This window comes from Lepidochelys olivacea, assembly GCF_965140295.1.
Source record: "Lepidochelys olivacea isolate rLepOli2 genome assembly, chromosome: 2".
Taxonomy (NCBI): domain Eukaryota; kingdom Metazoa; phylum Chordata; order Testudines; family Cheloniidae; genus Lepidochelys; species Lepidochelys olivacea.
The window spans coordinates 228,317,966-228,343,541 of record NC_140412.1 but is presented as its reverse complement, the minus strand read 5'-3'; the positions used below and the strand labels follow the sequence as shown (position 1 = coordinate 228,343,541).

The following is a 25,576-nucleotide window of genomic DNA, read 5'->3' as shown; positions in this document are numbered from 1 at the left end:
TCTGTGGGAAAAGGACCTTATCATGTTCTGTGTGTTGTAGCACACAGCTCCCTGTGGACCTCAGTAACACAGATACAACTGTAACTTCAGTGGAGTTGCACAAGAGTAATTGAGGGTAGAGTTTGTGCTTTTGGTTATAGTGATGCTTTTAGTAACCCAGTGAAAGGATAAACTGTTGCTAGATGGAACAGGCTGCAAGCAATAAGAAATACCATATATTACCTTAGCAGGCATGGATTAAACATATCTTAAAAGAGACCATTTCTCCCAAAAGGTTTAAATCATGAAGGGATGTAGTCAGAAAAACATCATCTAGGCCTTCGAGCTTTCTACAAGTGACTGATTTGCATGTGTAAAATCATGACAAGTTAGCAGAAGGAAAGAAAGCAAAAGCCATTAGAAATGGCTCTGATTGCAGAGCCACTGGCCATTATCTCTGAAAATTCGTGGCAATCGGGGGAGGTCCTGGACAATTGGAAAAAGGCAAATATAGTGGCTACATTTTAAAAAAGGAAGAAAGAGAACCTGGGGAACTACCGACCTGTCAGCCTCACTTCAGTCCCTGGCAAAATCATGGAGCTGGTCCTCAAGGAATCCATTTTGAAGCACTTGGAGGAGAGGCAGGTGATCAGGAACAGTCAACATGGATTCACCAAGGGCAAGTCAGACCTGACCAACATGATTGCCTTCTATGATGCGATAACTAGATATGTGGATATGGGGTAAGCGGTGGATGTGATATATCTTAACTTTGGCAAAGCTTTTGATACAGTCTCCCACAGTATTAAAAGTTAAAAAAGTATGGATTGGAGGAATGGATTATAAGGTGGATAGAAAGCTGGCTAGATTGTCAGGCTCAATGTTTAGTGATCAATGGCTTGATGTCTAGTTGACAGCCGGTATCAAGCAGAGTGCCCCAGGGGTCTGTTCTGGGGCCGGTTTTGTTCAATATCTTCATTAATGATCTGGATGATGGGATTAATTGCACCCGCAGCAAATTTGCAGATGACACTAAGTTGGGGGGAGAGGTAGATATGCTGGAGGGTAGGGATAGGGTCCAGAGCGACCCCTAGACAAATTGGAGGATTGAGCCAAAAGAAATTTGATGAGGTTCAACAAGGACAAGTGCAGAGTGCTGCACTTAGGATGGAAGAATCCCATGCACCGCTACAGGCTGAGGACCGACTGGCTAAGCAGCAGTTCTGCAGAAAAGGACCTGGCGATTACAGTGGACGAGAAGCTGGATATGAGTCAGCAGTGTGCCCTTATTGCCAAGAAAGCCAATGGCATATTGGGCTGTATTAGTAGGAGCATTGCCAGCAGATCAAGGGAAGTGATTATTCCCCTCTATTCAGCACTGGTGCGGCCACATCTGGAGTATTGCGTCCAGTTTTGGTCCCTGCACTACAGAAGGGATGTGGACAAATTGGAGAGAGTCCAGCGAAGGGCAATAAAAATGATTAGGGGGTTGGGGCACATGACTTATGAGGAGAGGCTGAGGGAACAGGGGTTATTTAGTCTGCAGAAGAGAAGAATGGGGGGGGATTTGATAGCAGCCTTCAACTACCTGAAGGGGGGTTCCAAAGAGGATGGAGCTCGGCTGTTCTCAGTGGTGGCGTATGACAGAACAAGAAACAATGGTCTCCAGTTGCAGTGGGGGAGGTCTAGGTTGGATATTAGGAAACACTATTTCATTAGGAGGTGGTGAAGCACTGGAATGGGTTACCTAGGGATGTGGTGGAATCTCCATCCTTAGAGGTTTTTAAGGCTTGGCTTGACAAAGCTTTGGCTGGGATGATTTAGTTGGTGTTGGTCCTGCTTTGAGCTGGGTATTGGACTAGATGACCTAATGAGGTCTCTTCCAACCCTAATATTCTATGGTTCTATGAACTCCATGGGTGATAGGGGCTCCAGGATCCTAAGTCACTCGTGAGGTACTGAGTGCACTATCTTGCCCTTAGTCCAATGTTTGCTTTGTATTTTTATTTATCTTCCTTAATCTACTTAGCGCTGTGCGATGGGATGAAATCTTGACCCCACAGAAGTTAATGGCGAAATTCCCATTTACTGGGCCAGCATTTCACCCCTAAAGTTTTGCTTAGCAATGTCCCTGCATACATTTAGCTAAATAATATGGATAAAAGCCTTAGAACACCTGGAGAAAGCGAGAGTGAATAAATGGCTCTGAGACAGATCCACAGCAAGAGTCTGAGAATGACACTCTGTCAGCTAGTCAACAAACGAGTACAAAAGCCTGGTCTATCTCAGTGGAATGGCCAAAGGCAGGCAGGATAACCAGACCTTATCCTGGCTGGACTCCCCTCTGCATTATGATCTTACCTACTGCTTTAGACTTACTCTGAGTTCACTTTTATGGTGCACATGTATATTATGATTTTTTTTCCTTAATACTGCACCATTACTTTTCTAGGGGTCTGCTAAAGGCAGCTGCCATTTTTTGTTCAGCTCAAATGTAATCTGTTATAGAGGTGACTTGCAGTGTGTTCTTTATTATTTACTCCTAATGTAAACCAGAAAAAATCAATCAGATTGAAAGTATATGGTTTCCCTTTAATGTATGGAAAAATGTAATAACCTTTCCTTGTCAGTTTTGCCCCCCTCTTTTGGATGTCAACAGCCTACCTGGTCTTTCAATTATCAGTGACTGGTTTTTGGGGCTTTGGATCCAAAAATTTCAGTGTAGACTCTAGTCTCACTTTTTTGTGTTCAAATATAAATCTATTACACACAGAATAGATAGCAACTCTGCTGTAGCTAATTGTTTCAGTGAGTTTTGGGAACATGCCAGGGAAGGTAACCTGCTGTTTTTGTGCTTTTCAGATGTAAATGTTTCATCAAGCCTAGCTGAGATGTAGTGCAAAAGTGTATGTACTCAATGCTCATGGTTCCTTTTCTGTTGTTGCAGTGATCTGCTGTCTTCAGAATACCTTGAGAGGCATATCGAGCATGGAGGAAAGACAGTGGAAGTTAAAGTAAGAGTTTGCTTGGGGTTCTGAGGGTTCCCCCCATTTTTTAAATGTTTGTTTAATGGACACTCCCTGATTTCTCTGTAACCAGTGAATTCTGATTTTAACATAAATTCCTCCTATGAGTCAGAAAAGTTTTGTTTCATCTAATTTTTAAGCTTCTTTTTTATTTTACATTACATAAATATTCATGACAAAATTATACTTATGAGAAATGTATACGCTGTAGATTTTTACTTTCCTTTGCTCTAAATACGTATGTGCCAACTGAAGTGCCACAATGACTCTATTACATAATGTATCATTACGTAAACTTACTAAAAGACCAGGATTGCTGTTTTTATGGGTTTCCTCATATATTTGAGTATAGCAAGTTATATTGGATAGTAATTCCAAATATTTAGCCATCTTGAAATAGAAGGTTCCTTTTGTAAAAGGTTCATTGAGAAATATTGTTAAAGTTGTCTCCTAAGAAATATGTCAGGCTGGGTCCTTTTTGCAGGATGTTAGTTTCTATTCTCTCTGTGTGTTTATACTAATTCAATGAAAGCCAGCCTGATGATCCACTCTGTCTCTCTGAATACGCCAGCTGTATTTTCAAGTATTCATATACGCTGATGCTACGTACATTTGTACTTAACATTAGATTTTACAAAACCATCAGTAACTTCAGAAAGAATAAAGTTAAATCAGTATTTACATATATCTCCTCAGAGTTGCTGTGAAAGAGTCTTCTGGTGCATAGACAACATCTCATGGAAGTACGGCAATAAAATAAATGTAGACTGTACATAGCATGCATAGCAGTGAGAGTGGGTCATAATAGTCGCTCTTTTTAAAGGACACTGTCAAACCAAATGTTGCCCAAAATTTAGGTTTTGTAAAAAAACAACCCCCCCGAATTGAAGACTACCCAAATCTCTAAACAATTAAATGTTCCCTTACAATGTGACCGCAAAAGCAGGAAAGGGCAAAGCAAAAATTTGGTCAACTGAACGCACAGAAATATTTGTTCACTTCAACTACTTAATAATCAGTTTACCCTTCCCTAGAATTTTCATATATATTATAAACTATGGAACCAAAAGTATATATTTATGCAGTGCCGAATTGAACATGGAGAAACACATGTTCATTTATTGTAAAGATCATTTTTCACAATGAGCATGTGCTATACTGTACAGTCAAAAAATCTGACTCTAATCCAAAATTTGACTCAAGCAGAAACACAAGATAACAGCTGTAGTTAATAAAAAAAAGTTAATCCATTTTTCTGTGTTAGGAAATATATACAAATTGGCAAACTTAAACATTTTTTTGGCTGCCTGTAAGTCCTGCTTTACTAAATTAGGGACCAGTTCTGCATCCCCCTCTCATGAGTAATCCTTACTTCAGTGAGTAATATCTTTGAATTCAATGGGCTACTGAGGCAAATAAGGAGTACTTGCATGAACAAGAGGTAGCAGGACTGGGGCTTTAAAACAGGATTTTTATTGATTTTTCATAGTGTGGATCACATTCTAACAGAGAGGTTTCAGAGTAGCAGCCGTGTTAGTCTGTATCCGCAAAATCAAAGAAGTACTTATGGCACCTTAGAGACTAACAAATTTATTTGAGCATAAGGTTTTGTGAGCTACAGCTCACTTCATCGGATGCATGCAGTGGAAAATACAGCGGGGAGATTTTATATACACAGAGAACATGAACCAATGGGTGTTACCGTACACACTGTAACGTGAGTGATCAGGTAAGGTGAGCTATTACCAGCAGGAGAGAAAAAAATACCTTTTGCAGTGATAATCAACGTGGGCCATTTCTAGCAGTTGACAAGAACGTGTGAGGAACCATAGCGGGGCGGGGGGGAAAGGGGAGAGAGATAAATATCGGGAAATCGTTTTACTTTGTGTAATGACACATCCACTCCAGTCTTTATTCAAGCCTAAGTTAATGGTGTCCAGTTTGCAAATTAATTCCAATTCAGCAGTCTCTCATTGGAGTATGTTTTTGAAGTTTTTTTGTTGAAGAATTGCCACTTTTAGATCTGTAATCGAGTGACCAGAGAGATTGAAGTGTTCTCCGACTGATTTTTGAATGTTATAATTCTTGACGTTTGATTTGTGTCCATTTATTCTTTGTTGCAAGGATAGGTTCCTGGGTTAGTGTTTTTGTTGGGTGGTGGCTGGTGAGTATTTGATTCTGGTTGCGGGGCTGTCTGTAAGGAACCTCTCCTTGCAACAAAGCCTGTTGCCAACTGTGTCCACATATCTATTCAGGGGACACCATCATAGGGCCTAATCACATCAGCCACACTATCAGAGGCTCGTTCACCTGCACATCTACCGATGTGATATATGCCATTGTGTGCTAGCAATGCCCCTCTGCCATGTACCTTGGCCAAACTGGACAGTCTCTACATAAAAGAATAAATGGACACAAATCAGATGTTGAGAAGGGGGAGAACCAGTCTGATGGCCACACATTTCAAAAGAGCTCATCAGCCACAATTAGTGCCAGATTCTCAAAAAAAAAAACAAACCCAAAAACCCTCGGCTCCCATTTAGGCATCAAAATAAGTGGCTAGATTTTCAGGACAGCTCAGCATGCTCGGTACATGTCGGGGCTGAGCATGCTTCAAAAACTGGCCGTGGTTTCAGTGCCTCAACCAGGAGCAGAGCTCTTTTGAAGAAAAAAAAAAAGGTGGCCTCAATTTTGTGTACTGAGCACTTGAAAACCTAACTGTTGGCTCTTGTGAAAATCTGGCCCCACGTGATCAGTAAGCTGTTGGTCCATAGATCACAGTTGGAGAACCACTTCCTTAAGATACTGAAAGAGAGAGAAGCAGAGAAAAAGTCCAGAAATGTTTATTATGCATATTGGAATCTGGACTCTGTAGTTCAAACTGTTCTCAATATACATATACAGACATAGACTCCTTACATGATGATGATTCAATATTTTAAAATTCTGCTATGATTTTATTGTGTCATAAAATCCTGCTAAATTGGTACTTGTTCTAAGAATAAACCAATCAAAACATAGAAAACAACAAAAATAAAGGGATCACGCAGACTACTTAAACACTTGTTAAAAAAGAAAAAGCTACTGAAAGGGCCAGACTTGCAACAAAAATAAATTGCATAATAAAGACCACATTGCTTTGTGCCATTTCCTAAGCTATCCAGCTCCATTTCTGAGTCTGTCAGTTACATAATGAGGAGACTGAGTCTGGCGTACATTAAAGGCTAAATCTTGCTGTTTCCTACTGCAAATGTGGAAGGCCCTGAACACATTAAAGCTGCCATGGTCCAGCTGTGTGAGAGGAAGGGGGCACGCTGTGGAGCTCCTACTCCTCTTGGGGGAAAACACTACTAGCTGGTGGAGCTGGTAGCAGTGCCAGAAGGGAGAGGATAGGTATTTCAGCAAGAAGACCACATCTGCTCCTTCTACAGGAAGATCCATCTCCATCATTGGTTCTCCCTTCTCCTGTGATGGGAGGGGATAGAGGAGACCCACCACCTCTCTTCTGACTAGGAGTGGGTGATGAGAGAAAAAACCTCACTATTCATTATCAACTCCCTCTCATTTCTGGGGAAGTTGGATGAGAAAACAGAGCTCTAGCCAGATTGCAAAGGCAACTAAATGGCCCTGTCAAATCCCTCTCCCTATTTGGCACTCGACAGTGTGGTGAGGATAGTCCTGTTTTAAAATTTTTGTTTTTACAGTGAAGTGCTTTCTTTAGCTTCTTCTTTCCCCTACATCACATAGCACAATGCACGTAGCAGATATTGCCACTGCTGTCATCAGCAATATGGGAAACAGATGGGAGCACTAATGCGCTATGCGAATGCAGCTGCATACGCAGTCGCTGTTTAACAACGTTACATACATGTATGTGCCAAAGGGGTGGACAGATGCTTGCTCTAGCTTTTGCTCTTTGTAGAATTGGGCAGAACAATTCTAATCCCCTAACTAAAATTTCCTTCTCTGAAGAAAATGTTCTGGTTTTCTGTCATTGCTTACAGTGTTTTGGAGATGGGGAGGGGAAAAAAAAGAAAAGAAATATCTATAGTTCAAGGATCCAGTTGTTAAGGAATGAAGGGATTTTTAATGACAGGCATCTCAATTTAACATATCCTTTTGTAACAAAAGAGTGTAAATTCTAATTTAATTGTTGCACAATTAATTAGTATTTGTGGAGCACTTTGAAGATGAAATGCACTATACTCTGTAATTGCTAAGTGTCATGACGTCATTGAATGAAGCAGGGAAGCACACCTCCTTGCTAGCTGCTTCAAATGCTAGGAATGCAGGACCTTCAATGTTGTTATATCAGCCAGCAATGCCCAATATTAAAAAAAAAACCAAAGGGTTAAGGGGAGGTGGAGTGGGGAGGTTTGGTCCGCATGTTAGTGAAATTTTGCTACCAGTAAAGAAATCTAATCTGTCATCCTCATCTCTGAACTCTATCTAGAGGCAAAGAGAATACTCAATCAATCAATCATTTAACAAGAAGCAGAAAACACCCTTCATGCATTACCTTTTCCTGATTGTGTCAGTACAGATCTTTCCAAGCACACAAATGCTCAACTTGCATATACTTTACCTCACTGCAATATATCTCTGTGTCCTTTTATCTCTTTTTAGTTATCATTCTGTCACTGAGGCTGTCACTAAGATGAAAGGCAAAATAAAGCTTGAACTGCTGAGTAATCTACACCATGGGATTTTTCTTCCTTAGACTGAACAACTTATACCTATTCAGTGACATTTTCCTCTTATAAAATATTTTCATTTTTTCACATTAGAGCCCTATGCATTCTGCTCATTATCCAAACAGAACTGTCATGTGGACCTACAAAGGTTTCTAGATAATAGTTTTGAGACAATTAAGCGGAGATACAGTGTCCAAATCGGAGAGATTGTATAGGTGGTTTTATATGTATGTTTTTAGACAGCGTGATTAATTGTAACCAGAGGGCAGTTTGTCTATGTCTCAAATAATCCAATAAATCACAATGTATGCAAGTTGTAAACATGCTGTACATATGTTATGCAAAACAAACCAACCCAGCCTTTGGCCAAAATGTTTGAAGTGGAATGTAAATCCATATTTAGGCACTTAATTAAGTTCTTGATCCTGCACCATTGAAGGCACTGGGAGCTTTGCCACTAAGGGCACGTCTACACATCAAGGAAAAACCCACAGATGACCAGTGCCAGCTGACTCGGGTTCATGGGGCTCGGGCTGTGGGACTGTTTCCTTGCTGTGTAGACTTCTGGGCTTGGGCTGGAATCCGAGTTCTGGGACCTTCCCACCTTGCAGGCCCTAGAGCCTGAGCCCAGACATCTACACAGGAATGAAACAGCCCCACAGCTCAAGCCCCATGAACCCAAGTTAGCTGGCACTGGCCACCCATGGGTTCTTCTTTGCTGTGTAGACATATCCTTAATTGTTCACGATCATGTTCAGACTCTTAATAGCTTGATTTGCAAAGGTAGTAACTCCCTGTAGCTCCCATTGACCTCAGTGGGACCTGTGGGCACTTCTCAAAATCAGGCAGCTTACATCTAGTCTACACTATGTAGTCAGGTGGATGTAAGCCACCTTGCGTCGACCTAGTTGTGCATATGTCTACACATAAATTTGTCTCTCACTCATGTAAATTCTCCATTAAGCCAATATTGTAATCCCACTTCCCTGAATGACGTTGAGCTAAGGTAGATGTACTGAGGTTGACGCAATGTGAAATATGTGTTAATTATGTTGACCCTAATAATCCTCCAGCAGCTGTCCCACAATCCCACCACTGACTGCTCTGGTCACAATTGTGAACTCCACTGCCCGGGGCTCATGGAGCCTGGAATGCCTCCACCCCTCATTTAAAACCTGTGACTTTTTGAAATGCCTTTTCCTGATTGTCTAGCTTGGAGAGCACACCTAACAGCTCCCATTGTTGTGTGCAATTGCCCAGCTGACCATGCTGGCTGCACGTTCCAGATGAACTTTGGCTTGGAGTAGACAGGAGATATTGGATCTCTGGGGCCTGTTTGGAGAAGAGGCCGTGCAAACACAGCTACGGACCAGCCCTAAAAACATAGACATCTATGAGCAGATTGCATGGTGGATGCAGGAGGAGTATGACAGGGATCAGCAGCAGTGCTGCATGAAAGCAAAGGAACTGCAGCAGGCATATCAGAAGGCGAGGGAAGCCAACAGTAGATCCAGTGCTGAGCTGCAGACCTGCCACTTTTACAAAGTGCTGCATGCCATACTTGGCAGAGAACCCACTACCACCATGGATACCTCAGAGGACCCAGAGTCACAGGACCTGCCATGAGCCAGGATCTGTTTGAGACTCCAATTCAGTCCAGTCAGTCCCGGATATCGAGCATGGACAAGCTCAATGCAGGGAAAGAAAATGTAGGTAAGTGCGTAAATTTATTTCCCATAACAGTGATGGTGCTCCCAACTTACTAGGGCACAGCCATCGACTTTTCATTAATTTGCTTGTACTACAAGAGGTTGTGTAACCATGGGGCCGGACGAGTTGCATCCGAGAGTGCTGAAGGAATTGGCGGCTGTGATTGCAGAGCCATTGGCCATTATCTTTGAAAACTCGTGGCGAACCGGGGAAGTCCCGGATGACTGGAAAAAGGCTAATGTAGTGCCAATCTTTAAAAAAGGGAAGAAGGAGGATCCTGGGAACTACAGGCCAGTCAGCCTCACCTCAGTCCCTGGAAAAATCATGGAGCAGGTCCTCAAAGAATCAATCCTGATGCACTTGCATGAGAGGAAAGTGATCAGGAACAGCCAGCATGGATTCACCAAGGGAAGGTCATGCCTGACTAATCTAATCGCCTTTTATGATGAGATTACTGGTTCTGTGGATGAAGGGAAAGCAGTGGATGTATTGTTTCTTGACTTTAGCAAAGCTTTTGACACGGTCTCCCACAGTATTCTTGTCAGCAAGTTAAGGAAGTATGGGCTGGATGAATGCACTACAAGGTGGGTAGAAAGCTGGCTAGATTGTCGGGCTCAACGGGTAGTGATCAATGGCTCCATGTCTAGTTGGCAGCCGGTATCAAGTGGAGTGCCCCAAGGGTCGGTCCTGGGGCCGGTTTTGTTCAATATCTTCATAAATGATCTGGAGGATGGTGTGGATTGCACCCTCAGCAAGTTTGCAGATGATACTAAACTGGGAGGAGTGGTAGATATGCTGGAGGGGAGGGATAGGATACAGAAGGACCTAGACGGATTGGGCCAAAAGAAATCTGATGAGGTTCAATAAGGATAAGTGCAGGGTCCTGCACTTAGGATGGAAGAATCCAATGCACCGCTACAGACTAGGGACCGAATGGCTAGGCAGCAGTTCTGCGGAAAAGGACCTAGGGGTGACAGTGGACGAGAAGCTGGATATGAGTCAGCAGTGTGCCCTTGTTGCCAAGAAGGCCAATGGCATTTTGGGATGTATAAGTAGGGGCATAGCGAGCAGATCGAGGGACGTGATCGTTCCCCTCTATTCGACATTGGTGAGCCCTCATCTGGAGTACTGTGTCCAGTTTTGGGCCCCACACTACAAGAAGGATGTGGATAAATTGGAGAGAGTCCAGCGAAGGGCAACAAAAATGATTAGGGGTCTAGAACACATGATTTATGAGGAGAGGCTGAGGGAGCTGGGATTGTTTAGCCTGCAGAAGAGAAGAATGAGGGGGGGATTTGATAGCTGCTTTCAACTACCTGAAAGGGGGTTCCAAAGAGGATGGCTCTAGACTGTTCTCAATGGTAGCAGATGACAGAACGAGGAGTAATGGTCTCAAGTTGTAGTGGGGGAGGTTTAGATTGGATATTAGGAAAAACTTTTTCACTAAGAGGGTGGTGAAACACTGGAATGCGTTACCTAGGGAGGTGGTAGAATCTCCTTCCTTAGAGGTTTTTAAGGTCAGGCTTGACAAAGCCCTGGCTGGGATGATTTAACTGGGAATTGGTCCTGCTTCGAGCAGGGGGTTGGACTAGATGACCTTCAGGGGTCCCTTCCAACCCTGAGATTCTATGATTCTAACCTGTGGGCGGGTTAGAGTTTACTTCACTGCCCTAAACCCCAACTCCCATAGAAAAGCACCTGGAGACCCAGAATTCAGGCTCTAGGGATTTTCATCAAGAATTGAACAAGGTCAACCTCCCCACATTCAAAGTTCCAAAAGAACAAAAGGAATGAATTTAATTCTTAAGTACTAACTTTATAAAATCTTATGATAAAGAAACAAATAATTTTTACAACATAACATGGCTATTTTATAAGCAACATACATTATCTTCACAGTTATACAAAAACAAATAAAGAAAACAAATTAAAATCTAAACAGGTCAGTCCCCACAGAAACACAGTGAGAAGAAACTCAGAGTTACCAAAAGCTTAGGTTGAGTCTCAGTCTTGATCACCAAATGTAGACAGTTTGCTGAGTCAAAAACATCTTCTCTCCACTTGCTTGTAGGAATCTTCAGTTGGAATCCATGTAGACTCTTCTGCTGAAATCACTGCTAGCCAGTCAGCTGATTAAGCAACAACTCAGTTTAACACACACACACCCACTGCAAAATGCTTCAGAGTCAGCAAAAACAGCCTGCTTTCTGCTCCTGTGGCTCAGCTTCTTCCAGCCCACACTGGGCACATGGCCTTTTGTAAAGCAGCTGCCCTGACCTCTTGCCCTTGTGGAGTCTGAATTCAGCAACAGGGAACCTACTGAGCACACCCAAAACTACCACACCCAATTCTAGAAACTTCTGAGTGTGGAGAGCTGGTTGTGCATCTACCTAGCAACAATGAACCAGACCCAACTCATTCCTATCCACTTCCAATAGATCTCTTAGGTACATGGGTTACAGTAGCAGTACAACAAAAAGGGGTAGAGTTGTTATCTGCGCCTATAGATTTAGGCGGGGTGAGCTATGAGGAGCAGTTTCTTTATGTAAACAGGGACATCCCTTGAATCTTCCAGAGACATCTTGATGAAGCTTTCATGGAGGTACTCTGAAATCCTCTCCTGAAGGTTTCTAGGGACGGTAGCCTAATTTCTTCCTCCATAGTAGGACGCTTTCCTGTGCCAGTTGGCAATAACTTTGGCAGGCACCATTGCAATAAACAGAATAGCAGCTTATGGGCCCAGACAGCTTCAGGACGCCAGCTGCAGCTGGGCTCTGTGCCTTTGTTGCCCCCAGGAGTGAGCTATCAGCTAAAATCACCACTGCCTGTGGAAAATGGTGCCAGTGTTCAGTGTCCATTCCATGCAACTGAGCAATTCCCTCCTCATTTCTCTCACCCTTGGTGGGCCATACACCCCACGGCTGGAGCTGTAAGTGGTGCTGTGCACAAGCACTCTGATGCAGAAGCATATCTTGTTTAAAACTTTAGAGTAACAATAGTACCTCTGTCTGTTTTATTTGTAGCTGCTGACATTGTGGCCTTTAGGGGTTCCCTCTCCACACCTGTGGAACACCTGAGCCAGATGAGGAGAAAGAAGAGGACTCTGGATGACATGTTCAGTGAAATTCTGCAAGCCAGTGCTGCAGACCATGAACATAGAATCATAGAATATCAGGGTTGGAAGGGACCTCAGGAGGACATCTAGTTCAACCCCCTGCTCAAAACAGGACCAACCCCCGACTAAATCATCCCAGCCAGGGCTTTGTCAAGCCTGACCTTAAAAACTTCTAGGGAAGGAGATTCCACCACCTCCCTAGGTAACTCATTCCAGTGCTTCACCACCCTTCTAGTGAAAAAGATTTTCCTAATATCCAACCTAAACCTCCCCCACTGCAACTTGAGACCATTACTTCCTTGTTCTGTCATCTGCTACCACTGAGAACAGTGTAGATCCATCCTCTTTGGAACCCCCTTTCAGGTAGTTGAAAGCAGCTATCAAATCCCCCCTCATTCTTCTCTTCTGAAGACTAAACATCCCCAGTTCCCTCAGCCTCTCCTCATAAGTGAGGTGTTCCAGTCCCCTAATAATTTTTGTTGCCTTCCGCTGGACTCTTTCCAATTTTTCCACATCCTTCTTGTAGTGTAGGGCCCAAAACTGGACACAGTACTCCAGATGAGGCCTCACCAATGTTGAATAGAGGGGAACGATGACGTCCCTTGATCTGCTGGCAATGCCTCTACTTAATACATCCCAAAATGCCATTGACCTTCTTGGCAACAAGGGCACACTGATGACTCATATCCAACTTCTCGTCCACTGTAACCCCTAGGTCCTTTTCTGCAGAACTGCTGTCGAGCCATTCGGTCCCTAGTCTGTAGTGGTGCATGGGATTCTTCTGTCCTAAGTGCAGGACTCTGCACTTGTCCTTGTTGAACCTCATCAGATTTCTTTTGGCCCAATCCTCCAATTTGTCTAGGTCCCTCTGTATCCTATTCCTACCCTCCAGCGTATCTACCACTCCTCCCAGTTTAGTGTCATCTTCAAACTTGCTGAGGGTGCAATCCACACCATCCTCCAGATCATTTATGAAGATATTGAACAAAACCGGCCCCAGGACCGACCCCTGGGGCACTCCACTTGATACCGGCTACCAACTAGACATGGAGCCATTGATCACTACCCGTTGAGCCCAACGATCTAGCCAGCTTTCTATCCACCTTATAGTCCATTCATCCAGCCCATAATTCTTTAACTTGCTGGCAAGAATACTGTGGGAGACAGTGCCAAAAGCTTTGCTAAAGTCAAGAAACAACACGTCCACCGCTTTCTCTTCATCCACAGAGCCAGTTATCTCGTCTTAGAAAGCAATTAGATTAGTCAGGCATGACTTGCCCTTGGTGAATCCATGCTGACTGTTCCTGATCATTTTCCTCTCCTTTAAGTGCTTCAGAATTGATTTCTTGAGGACCTGCTCCATGATTTTTCCAGGGACTGAGGTGAGGCTGACTGGCCTGTAGTTCCCAGGATCCTCCTTCTTCCCTTTTTTAAAGATGGGCACTACATTAGCCTTTTTCCAGTCATCTGGGACCTCCCCCAATCGCCATGAGTTTTCAAAGATAATGGCCAATGGCTCTGCAATCACATCTGCCAACTCCTTTAGCACTCTCGGATGCAACGCATCCGGCCCCATGGACTTGTGCTCGTCCAGCTTTTCTAAATAGTCCTGAACCACTTCTTTCTCCACAGAGGGCTAGTCACCTTCTTCCCATGCTGTGCTGCCCAGTGCAGTAGTCTGGGAGCTGACCTTGTTCGTGAAGACAGAGGCAAAAAAAAAAAAGCATAGAATACATTAGCTTTTTCCACATCCTCTGTCACTAGGTTGCCTCCCTCATCCAGTAAGGGGCCCACACTTTCCTTGACTTTCTTCTTGTTGCAAACATACCTGAAGAAACCCTTCTTGTTACTCTTAACATCTCTTGCTAGCTGCAACTCCAGGTGTGATTTGGCCTTCCTGATTTCACTCCTGCAAGCCCGAGCAATATTTTTATACTCATCCCTGGTCATTTGTCCAGTCTTCCACTTCTTGTAAGCTTCTTTTTTGTATTTAAGAGCAGCAAGGACTTCACTGTTAAGCCAAGCTGGTCGCCTGCCATATTTACTATTCTTTCTACATATCGGGATGGTTTGTCCCTGTAACCTCAATAAGGATTCTTTAAAATACAGCCAGCTCTCCTGGACTCCTTTCCCCCTCATGTTATTCTCCCAGGGGATCTTGCCCCTCAGTTCCCTGAGGGAGTCAAAGTCTGCTTTTCTGAAGTCCAGGGTCTGTATTCTGCTGCTCTCCTTTCTTCCTTGTGTTAGGATCCTGAACTCGACCATTTCATGGTCACTGCCTCCCAGGTTCTCATCCACTTTTGCTTCCCCTACTAATTCTTCCCGGTTTGTGAGCAGCAGGTCAAGAAGAGCTCTGCCCCCTGTTGGTTCCTCCAGCACTTGCACCAGGAAATGGTCCCCTACAGTTTCCAAAAACTTCCTGGATTGTCTGTGCAGCGCTGTACTGATCTCCCAGCAGATATCAGGGTGATTGAAGTCTCCCAGGAGAACTAGGGCCTGCGATCTAGTAACTTCTGCGAGTTGCCAGAAGAAAGCCTCATCCACCTCATCCCCCTGGTCTGGTGGTCTATAGTAGACTCCCACCACGACATCACCCTTGTTGCTCACACTTCTAAACTTAATCCAGAGACTCTCAGGTTTTTCTGCAGTTTCATACTTGAGCTCTGAGCAGCATACTGCTCTCTTACATATAGTGTAACTCCCCCACCTTTCCTGTCCTTCCTGAACAGCTTATATCCATCCATGACAGTACTCCAGTCATGTGAGTTATCCCATCAAGTCTCTGTTATTCCAATCACATCATAATTCCTTGACTGTGCCAGGACTTCCAGTTCTCCCTGCTTGTTTCCCAGGCTTCGTGCATTTGTATATAGGCACTTGTGGTAACCTGCTAATTGCCCCTCTTTCTCAGTATGACGCAGGAGCCCTCCCCTCTCATGCGCTCCTGCTCATGCCTCCTCCCGGTATCCCACTTCCCCACTTACCTCAGGCTTTGGTCTCCTTCCTCCGGTGAACCTAGTTTAAAGCCCTCCTCACTAGGTTAGCCAGCCTGTTTGCGAAGATGCTCTTCCCTCTCTTTGTTAGGTGGAGCCCGTCTCTGCCTAGCACTCCGTCTTGGAACACCATCTCATGGTCAAAGAATCCAAAGCCTTCTCTCCGACACCACCTGCGTAACCATTCGTTAACTTCCACGATTCGACGGTCTCTACCCAGTCCTTTTCCTTCCACGGGGAGGATGGACGAGAACACCACTTGCATGTAAGAGGGCCTGGAGCATGAATATTTCAGACTGTATGGACAAGGAAAGGCTGGACAGGAGAAAGGCCCAGAAGTCAGAGAGGCAGATGCACCAGGACATGATAAGGCTTCTCCAGCAGCAAACACAGATGCTGTAGATTCTTGCAGACCTTCAGGTTCAACAATCCTGGGCTTGCCTCCCTCTGTAGTCCATGGAGAACTACAGCATAGCACCTCCCTACAGACGACCCTCAAAATTACATGTAGTGTCAGGGGCTGAATCCCTACCCTACTCCGCCACACTGGGGGACATTAAAGACAACCACAGCTTCACATACACCTACCTATGATAGCCATGGTTGATGTATGTGCAGCTAAAATGAACATTAATGTTCTTTCTGCTTTAAGCGCTGTTTCATAAATTTATTAAGGTTTTAATGTATTTACTTTGAATTTGCATAGAATTTTTTGAAGTGTTTGTTACTCTGTTCAACTCTATTGTATGGAAAATAATTCATCTTTATTAGTTCCCAACATATACTGCAGAGTACTTAGTGGGAATGAAAGCACCCACTTATTGTTGTACAGAATGACAACTCATAGAATCAATGACAAACAGTGTAATAATCATAAATGTACAGCAAGCACCACAAAATTAATAGGTGCCCTGTCAGTGATATTCACAGACGTGCACCAAGCACCACACAATTCTTAACAGGCCCCTAAGCTGCAGGACCAGGTAGAGCAGAGTAAACCACAAGATGTTACTGTGGGTTGCTATTAAAGCGCTCTTTCAAAGCTTCCCTGAGCCGTATAGCTCCATGTTGAGCTCTTCTCATGGTGCCTGTATCTGGCTGGTCAAACTCAGCAGACAGCACCTCCACTCCCCACTGGCAGCAGCTTTTCCCACTGTGCTTCACGGATATTATGCAGGACACTTAGTCTCTAAGGTGCCACAAGTACTCCTTTTCTTTTTTATAACCCTTGGGATATTTTACACAATTGAGGTCCAATCCTGTTTGTAAATAACACCACTTCAATCTACCAAAAGCATATTCAACTGTCATTCTGCACCTACTGATCTGGAAGTTGACTGTTTCCTTGGTGCTGTTGAGGTGGCTAGTGTACAGTCCCTAAAAGCCAGGGGACTAGTGGGTAGGTTGGGTCCCCCAGGTTCATTATTGGCATTTCAACATCACAAATGGTAATCCACCAGTTGGAAAAGAAAATCCCTGCTTGTAGTTTTGTGAACAGTCCTGTGTTCTTAAAGATGCAAGAATCAAGCACCTTCTCTGACCAGCCAACCTTGATGTGGGTGAAATATCCCCGGTGATCCACCAGCGCTTGCATAACCGTAGAAAAATAGCCCCCTTCGGTTGATATACTCTGTGGCAAGATGGTCTGGTTCCAAAATAGGGATATGAGTGCCATCTATTGCTCCACCGCAGTTCAGAAACTTCGTTGCTATAAATCTATCTATTATATCCTGCATGTTTGTCGAAAGTCACAGTCCAGTATAGCAGGAGATGATTAATAGTCCTACACGCTTTGTGACAATGGTTCCCACAGTGAATTTTCCAACTCCAAAATGATTTCCCACTGACCAATGACAATCTGGCATTGAAAGTTTCCACAGTGTGATTACCACGTGCTTCTCCACTGTCAGTGCAGCTCTCATTCGCTGAAGGGCTGTGTTGAACTCCACACACAGATCCAGGAATGTGGCCTTGCGCATCTGAAAGTTCTGCAGTCACTGCTCATCATACAAACGTGCATTACAATGCGATCCCACCAGTCAGCACTTGTTTCTTGGGCCAGAAGTGGCACTCCACCATTTGCAGCAGCTCCATGAATGCCACCAACAATCTTGAACTGGTTCTTGCTACATCTCACAGCAATCTGCCCTCTAGGAAATCATCATGATCCCCGCAGCTTTCCTTTTGGCTCTGCAAATGTTGGAGGATCACGTGTCCTGTGGTTGCAATGCTCATGACAATAGTGCAGAGCTGTGCAGGCTTCATGCTTCTGTCAGAGATGGTAGACAGCTACAAGTCCCATGTCAGTTTGTAGAATTTTCAAAATAGGTGTGAAAATTATGGGAGTGAGATGCCATTATAGGGTGGAGAAAGTTGCATGAATGGAGCTTGAACCTGCCATCCCAATCACCCTGTTCGACTTTGCCAAAAGCATTGCCAAAACTTCCCAAAAGACAGAACTCTAGATGGTGGCCCATACCTTCCCATGGTGCACTGCACTGTGTGTCAAAACAAACACTCCTAGAGAGTATGTGCGGTGCTGACACAATGAACCAAGTATGCACGTGCACAAGCGATATACTAACTGTGGCAGCTCTATACTGACGTAACTTGAGTTGGCTAAAGTTTGTAGTGTAGACATGTCCTTAGTTAAGTATCTCAGTGTGTATTTAGGTACCTAGCTTTAGGCACTTAAAAGTTTTAAAGCATGTTAATGCAATTGAAAGGTTGAGATTTTAATTGTGTAAAACTCAGAAAGCAACTTTAACTCTCCTTATTCATATGTGTATTACAAAATCTTTTTTGTTACAATACCAGACAACATATGAAGATTAAATGTCTTATACCGTGCACGTGTCTAAGTTTGTAGAAATAATTACAACTCCTTCATATACTGTGTTATTAGCCAAATAGTATGTACATCACCTAGTGTGTGTGGTCATAATTTAAGACTGTTTTAATGCATATGGACAAGGGGAAAGAGTACAGTGCTGGGAGAACTTTAACTGTGGATCCTTCTTTTTTATACAATTAAAATCTCAGCCTTAATATGCCAGTATCATAGTTTTGGGGGGCGGAAGGCTTAAATAAGATATACTTTTTATAGAAAAAGAATTCAGAAGTGAACACAGAGTATTAAAAAGCCCCCCAGAAGGTGGGGAGACTGGATGGCTGAGGGGCCTGATAATGAGATATGTAGCCTTTCCTCTCAAGGTCACTACTTCAAATCTGACCTGGGTTAGCAGTGACTAGAAGTCATTACCACCCAGTGACTGAAATCAAGTGAGTATCAATTACATCTTATCATGTATTATTTTATTAAGCCTCATACTGACATCCTCATTAGTGTTCGGACATGCCATGGTAGCATATTTCCATAGGTATTGACTGATCGCAGCTTTATTATAATTCAAGATATAACTGAAAAACAATGATTCACTGATTGCATCAATCCTACTTTATAACAAATCAAGTGATGTGCTGCCAATATTTAGCAAAGGGTTCCCAGTCCCCCATTTCGAATACAATAGCACTGTCTACCTGAGGTGTATCTGCTTACTAGGAAGACAGTAGGATAGCAGAATGCAGTCATGTCTCTTCCCACTTCAACAAAAAAACCTCTCATAACCAGGAGGGAAGCAATACAACTCGGCACACACACATATATATTAAGTGCACTTTGCTGGAAGTGTTTATACTTTGTTCCTGAAAAACACATTTAGGACATCGATAGGATCTCAGTGTTCAGCTTGTGTAACATGTAAGGGGGAGGGAGAGGAAGTAGGCATTGTGAGATGGGGAGTTTCATGCGGTACTGTCCCTCAGGTAATTGCATCAGGTGTCAGATATTTAAAAAAAAAAAAAAAAAAAAAAAACTAGTCTGATGGTGCATTCCATAGGCAAAAAAAAAAAAAGTATGCTCATAAGTAATTTGAGCTGTAGTGGTAAGTCCTTTTGGGCAACAACAATTTTTGCCATATCCAGAAAGGAGATTACTCTGTTAGAACCAGGGAAATCACAACAACCCTCCTGTGAAGAGGTTGAGAAACCTCACATCATCATGAAAAGGTAAATCAGGGTTTGTCAACCCATGGATTGAGACCCATAATTGGGTCACCAGAATGTTTCAAAGGGTTGCATGGCTGCTCCTGTGTCTCCTGTCCCTCCCAGTTCACCTCCCTGCTCCAGGCACTGCAATCTCTGGGATTCCAGTACCACTCAGCTTTGGCCCAGCCATCATGACAACGGGAGCTCGGATAGGTCACATTTGAGTGAGTGGCGCTGCAATGCCATGAGCCAGGTCACAACTCCACTTTCACAAATTTAGTCCAATCAGTGGGACGGTGCCAAACCTGAGCAGTACTGCAACCCCAGAGATTGCAACACCTGAGTGGAGAGTCAAACCCAGCCAGCTCCACAGTAGAGGAGCTGCCACTGTGCAGTGAGTGCCGGGCAGGATGCAACTGAAACCACATCAGGGCTTCCACCCCCAAACTATTTAGTGGGTTGCGACAGTCCATAAAGATTTACAAGTGGGACCTGAGCCCCAAAAGGTTAAGAATCAGTGGGTTAAAGACAGCTTATGGATATAGTTAGACCCACCCCACTGTACCTGCATCCAATGCCAGGCCTGGAGGGAGAAGAAAAGGAGAGAACCTGGCTTAGTTCAGGGCTGACTGGTGAAGAGGCAGGAGATGATGCTCCCCTCACATAGGGAGGCAGCTATTAGTAGGCTGATAGCTGGGATAGCTTCTGGGACTGGGGAAGAAGCAGTGCATCCCTGACTGAGGGAAACAGCTAAGGAGACCAAGGGACACCAGCAGTGAGAAAACTGCATGTGACTGAGCTATAGAAACATTGTGGGGTAGGGATTAGGTGTCACCACTTTTATGTCTGCTCCACCCAGAGGGACCTCAGACTACAACAGGATGCCACAACAGGTCCACAAGGGGTTGCTACTCGAGTTGCGCCACTACAGACGGTTTGGACTATCGGGTCCATGCCCCAAACTGAGGTAGGAAGTAGCCCAGGGCCGTGGACTTACACACTCTGCCAGGAGGATCCTTGTGGCATTGCTTAACACAGGGCCCTTGGTTGGGAGCCAGTGGGGAGGAAGAGTCTGAGTCCCTCTACCACACCTCTTTAAGGACTGAGGCACCTCCATCAGGGAAGCAAGGGGCTGGAAGTCAGGCACCCCAACCACTAAGCTGTCTGCTCTTCCGAGCACCATGATACACCTCTCTATTTGATGGAAAGATTTAAAAATCAGATTTCTGCAAGTTTCCCCAAAGCCCCTCTCCAGTACTTATACAGTCCCAGAGCCCTTTCCCATACGTATAATATACAAGCTTTTTTCCCCACAGAATTTTCTATAGCTGCATTTGTTTTATCTGAAGCTCACTGTACTATAGAACTCAGTTTATATTATAGGTGCTGACAGAGCTTTAAAATTTCTGCACACTTTCAGTTTCTCTGAAAATCTTTTGTTTAGACGTGTTATTCTACCATATTACAATCAGTATGATTTGTGGAAGGACTCAGGTTTCCTGTTTTGATTTAGTTTACATTATAGAGAGAGTTCCTTCTGAGTTTAAGTAAAATGTACTCTTCTCTGTAGGGCACAGGGAGCTAACGTAGCTCAGTCATTCCGCATGTTGCGCCTTCTCTACCTAATGGTACTTCGGGGTTGTAAGTGGTCTTAAATACAAGACTTGGGAGGGGAAAAATACAAGACTTGGGAGGGGAAAAAATTAATTATTACTAGTTTACATTCTATGTGCATCCTGCTATGGGAATATGAAAACTTAAACAGCAGCAGTTGTCAGCTGTAGTCTTGTACTGAATCGCATTTTTTAACATATTGGCTAGAAAGACTCTTAGATCATGAATCATGTAGGATCGTGTGGGTTTGATTACCCTGTCCTCCCTCTTTTAATTATTTCTCTTCTACCAAAACTTGGTATTACAGGGTACTCTACTTACTGCTGGGTGGTGTCCTCCTCTGGCGATTAGCACCACCAGGTTCCGTGCCTCCTTTCTCCTCTTCCACCATTGCAGCGCTCCTCTCACCCATGGAGTCTCAATACAGCTACTATGTGACTCAGCCCTCCAGACAGGACACAGTGATTCCCCTTCTGGAGGAATCTTTCAAAGTCTGTCTGCCCAAGCAGCATCAGGCAGCCCTTGTGCCTGATGCCCTGACCATGTCACTGCTGTAGTAACTCAGTCTTCCCATTCACTGCCCCAAGCAGTACTACTCAGTGGTAGATAATGGGGGAACCCAGTCCCACCCTCTGCTCTGGGTTCCAGTCCAGGGCCCTTCAGCAAGAAGTTAAGATCTGGGTCTTCACCAACCCTACTGCTCTCTTCAGTGGACTACTTCCTACCATGCTTCTTTAATCTTCTCCTTCAACAGCCTTCATAGTCAGACCCTTCTCTCTTAGGCCTGCCAGGTAAACCCTTCCTCATGGATTCCTGTTCCTTTTCTCGGAGGCGCCTAGCCCCTTCTTCCTTACCTCTGGGATAGGGAGTGCAGATTTCCTCCCTGCCACCTCATGCTATTGCCAGCCTCCTGGCTTTATAGAAGCCCCATCTTTTCCCTCACCGGTGAGCTTCTTCCTAATTAGCACCCTGCATATAGCCTAAATCTCCCTCATTTGCAGCTTAATTGGCTGATTGGGTGCTCTTGGCCTAATTCAACTCTTTCAGCGCCAGTGTGGAGCATACATCCCATCTTACCTAGCAACACATTTTCATTAAGAGGACATTTTTTTCAGTGCTTATAAAATAAGGCATGAAGAGGGGAGGAGGGAAGAGAAGGGGAAAAAACATGGAAGTGAAGGGTGTGAAGAGTTTAAAATATATTCTGGCATACTGAGGGTGGAATCCTGACCCCATTGAAGTCAACAGGAGTTTTGCCAATTACTTCAGTAGGATCAGGGTTTCACCGCTAGTGTTAGTCACTTCACACTGTTCCTTTTCCCCACCCCCACCCTCAGCTGCCTGAAGCAGCGGGAGCATTCCAATGATATTTCCATGTTATATGTGTGTCAAGGTTCCTCCCCCACTCTGAACGCTAGGGTACAGATGTGGGGACCTGCATGAAAACCTCCTAAGCTTATCTTTACCAGCTTAGGTCAAAACTTCCCCAAGGTACAAAATATTCCATCCTTTGTCCTTGGATTGGCTGCTACCACCACCAAACAAATACTGGTTACTGGGGAAGAGCTGTTTGGAAACGTCTTTCCCCCAAAATACTTCCCAAAACCTTGCACCCCACTTCCTGGACAAGATTTGGTAAAAAGCCTCACCAATTTGCCTAGGTGACTCCAGCCCCAGACCCTTGGATCTTAAGAACAATGAACAATCCTCCCAACACTTGCACCCCCCCTTTCCTGGGAAATGTTGGATAAAAAACCTCACCAATTTGCATAGGTGACCACAGACCCAAACCCTTGGATCTGAGAACAATGAAAAAGCATTCAGTTTTCTTACAAGAAGACTTTTAATAGAAATAGAAGTAAATAGAAGTAAAGAAATCCCCTCTGTAAAATCAGGATGGTAGATACCTTACAGGGTAATTAGATTCAAAACATAGAGAATCCCTCTAGGCATAACCTTAAGTTACAAAAAAGATACACTGACAGAAATAGTTATTCTATTCAGCACAATTCTTTTCTCAGCAAGAGAAACAAGATTTAAAGAAATCATAATCTAACACATACCTAGCTAGATTACTTACTAAAAGTTCTAAGACTCCATTCCTGGTCTATCCCCGACAAAAGCAGCATATAGACAGACACACAGAGCCTTTGTTTCTCTCCCTCCTCCCAGCTTTTGAAAGTATCTTGTCTCCTCATTGGTCATTTTGGTCAGGTGCCAGCGAGGTTACCTTTAGCTTCTTAACCCTTTACAGGTGAGAGGAGTTTTCTTCTGGCCAGGAGGGATTTCAAAGGGGTTTACCCTTCCCTTTATATTTATGACAATGTGTCATCCATAGTCGTAAAATGGCTCAACACATCCCATGTTTTGTTATCTCGGTTTCCTGGAGCCACTAAACCAGCACATCATTATTTCATGTGGGGACTTAAAATTTCTAGATTGGGGTTCTCAAACTTCATTGCACCGTGACCCCGTTTTGACAACAAAAATTACTACATGACCCCAGGAGTGGGGACCAAAGCCTGAGTCTGCCTAAGCCCCGCTGCCCCGGGTCAGGGGGGAGGCAGGGGCAAAGCCCAAGGGCTTCAGCCCCAGGCAGGGGGCTTGTAACCTCGGCACCAGCAAGTCTAAGCTGGCCCTGATGACCACATTAAAATGTGGTCACGACCCACTTTGAGGTCCTGACCCACAGTTTGAGAACTACTATTCTAGATGCAGTTATAAGCGGTTGGATATTCATGTGGAAGGAGCAAGAAGGGACTTTCCATCGCTCAGAAATAATGAAGAGTCAGTAAGTAAATTCTGCTTGTGTTTTTAATCCCTTCCTCCTCCATTGTACACAGGGCTTTCCCCTCTTCTGATTGGTAAATGTCTGCATATGTGCATGCCTGCGGGGGTTGTCTTCTGAGTGGGGTTGCATGTTACGTAGATTCCTGGATGGAAAGATCAAAAAAGTAATTGCTGAAAGTCTAGGCTACATCTACATTACACACCACTGGAAGGGCACATGTAGCTACATGCCTCAGTGAAAAGCAAGCTGCGTCCATGCTGCGGTGTAGCTACACATGACAGTGAAAGGCTCTGGCACGATGTGGAGGCAGCAGGGAAAGGTTCAGCAGCTCCCTTTCACTGCACTGAGGCCTCCCCACTTCCAGAACCTTTCCCCAGAGTCTCTCCCTGAAGGGGGAGAAGGCTCCAGCCCCTGGGAGGCAGTGGGACCCTGCACTATGAAAAATAGCATTGTAGGTGAGGAGACACAGCTTGGGTGAGTAGAGAGCCATGTTGGGTACGTGGTTGAGTACATACCCACACCCTTCAGGTGTGTCTTTACTCGCTTAAGCCTTGCCTCACCATTTACACTGTTATTTATACCCGTGCTAGGGACACTGTCCGTGCATGTACCCTATATGCTGTGGAAAGAAGCATGCAGCATAGGCATGCCCTTAGGGTTGGGTTGTGCCTGGCTGTTGTGCTGGGGCACAAGAGTCCTGGAGGGAAGCACAAAGATGCTCTCACGTTGTGCCTTGAACCGCTCATTCCTTTCGTCCTACATTCAGAGACACAGGAACCTGGCACAGTGTGATGGTCCTTGTGATAATCCAAGTGCAGGAACTCTATGAAGTTAGGGGAGGGATAGCTCAGTGGTTTGAGCATTGGCCTGCTAAATACAGGGTTGGAAGTTCAATTCTTGAGGGGACCATTTAGGAATCTGGGCCAAAAATTGGGGATTGGTCCTGCTTTGAGCAGGGGGTTGAACTAGATGACCTCCTGAGGTCCCTTCTAACCCTGATATTCTATGTCTGTGGCGCTAGCCACAGTAGGAAGGAAGCTGTAAATAGCCCTGTTCTCATCTGCTTTAGGCAGGTGTTACTTAAAATCATTTTCTCTAACATTGAATGACAGTGAGTCAAGAGGCTGCCAGATGCTAGTGCAGTTCCCTGCCCAGATGGCAGTGTGCTGACTAACAAGGTAGCTGGACATGCCCTAAAGCTGAATGCACAGAGAATGGTATCTGTAGCTTTTGGCCAGTAAACACAAGACCTCATCTGAACTCAAAGATCTAGTCCAATAGCAGATGCCTAGTGTTGAAAGCATCAGTCATAAACCACATACAATATGGCAATTGGTGCAACTGTGTGTTTTTATGTACTTTTAAAAGAATATACTTATCTTTTAAAAGAATGCTGCCAACAGCCTTGAAATGCTTTTACAGGGAGAGCTTCAGTGGTGATAATGAGGCTGTATCTTTAATGGTTCTAAAACTCTGTCCTAGAGTCACTCACTACTGCACTTTGACTTCAAATTATGTTAATACCTATGATAAATGCTTAGCTTCCAGGAGCCTCGTTTGCAAAGTCCATAACCTATTTTAAGAAAAAATAAAATTTCCTGAAACTG

General features: G+C 44.2%; 1 protein-coding gene across 6 annotated transcripts in view; it reads left to right on the top strand.

Annotated features, from left to right (window-relative positions):
- ADAM22 (ADAM metallopeptidase domain 22) overlaps positions 1–25,576 on the top strand; it is a 193,756-nt gene that overhangs the window by 85,648 nt on the left and 82,532 nt on the right. For all 6 annotated transcript variants that reach the window (XM_084621591.1, XM_084621590.1, XM_084621588.1 and 3 more), the window contains exon 4: positions 2,927–2,993. In XM_084621591.1, the coding sequence (XP_084477717.1) occupies positions 2,927–2,993 (67 nt within the window). The remainder of the gene's footprint in view (positions 1–2,926; positions 2,994–25,576) is intronic.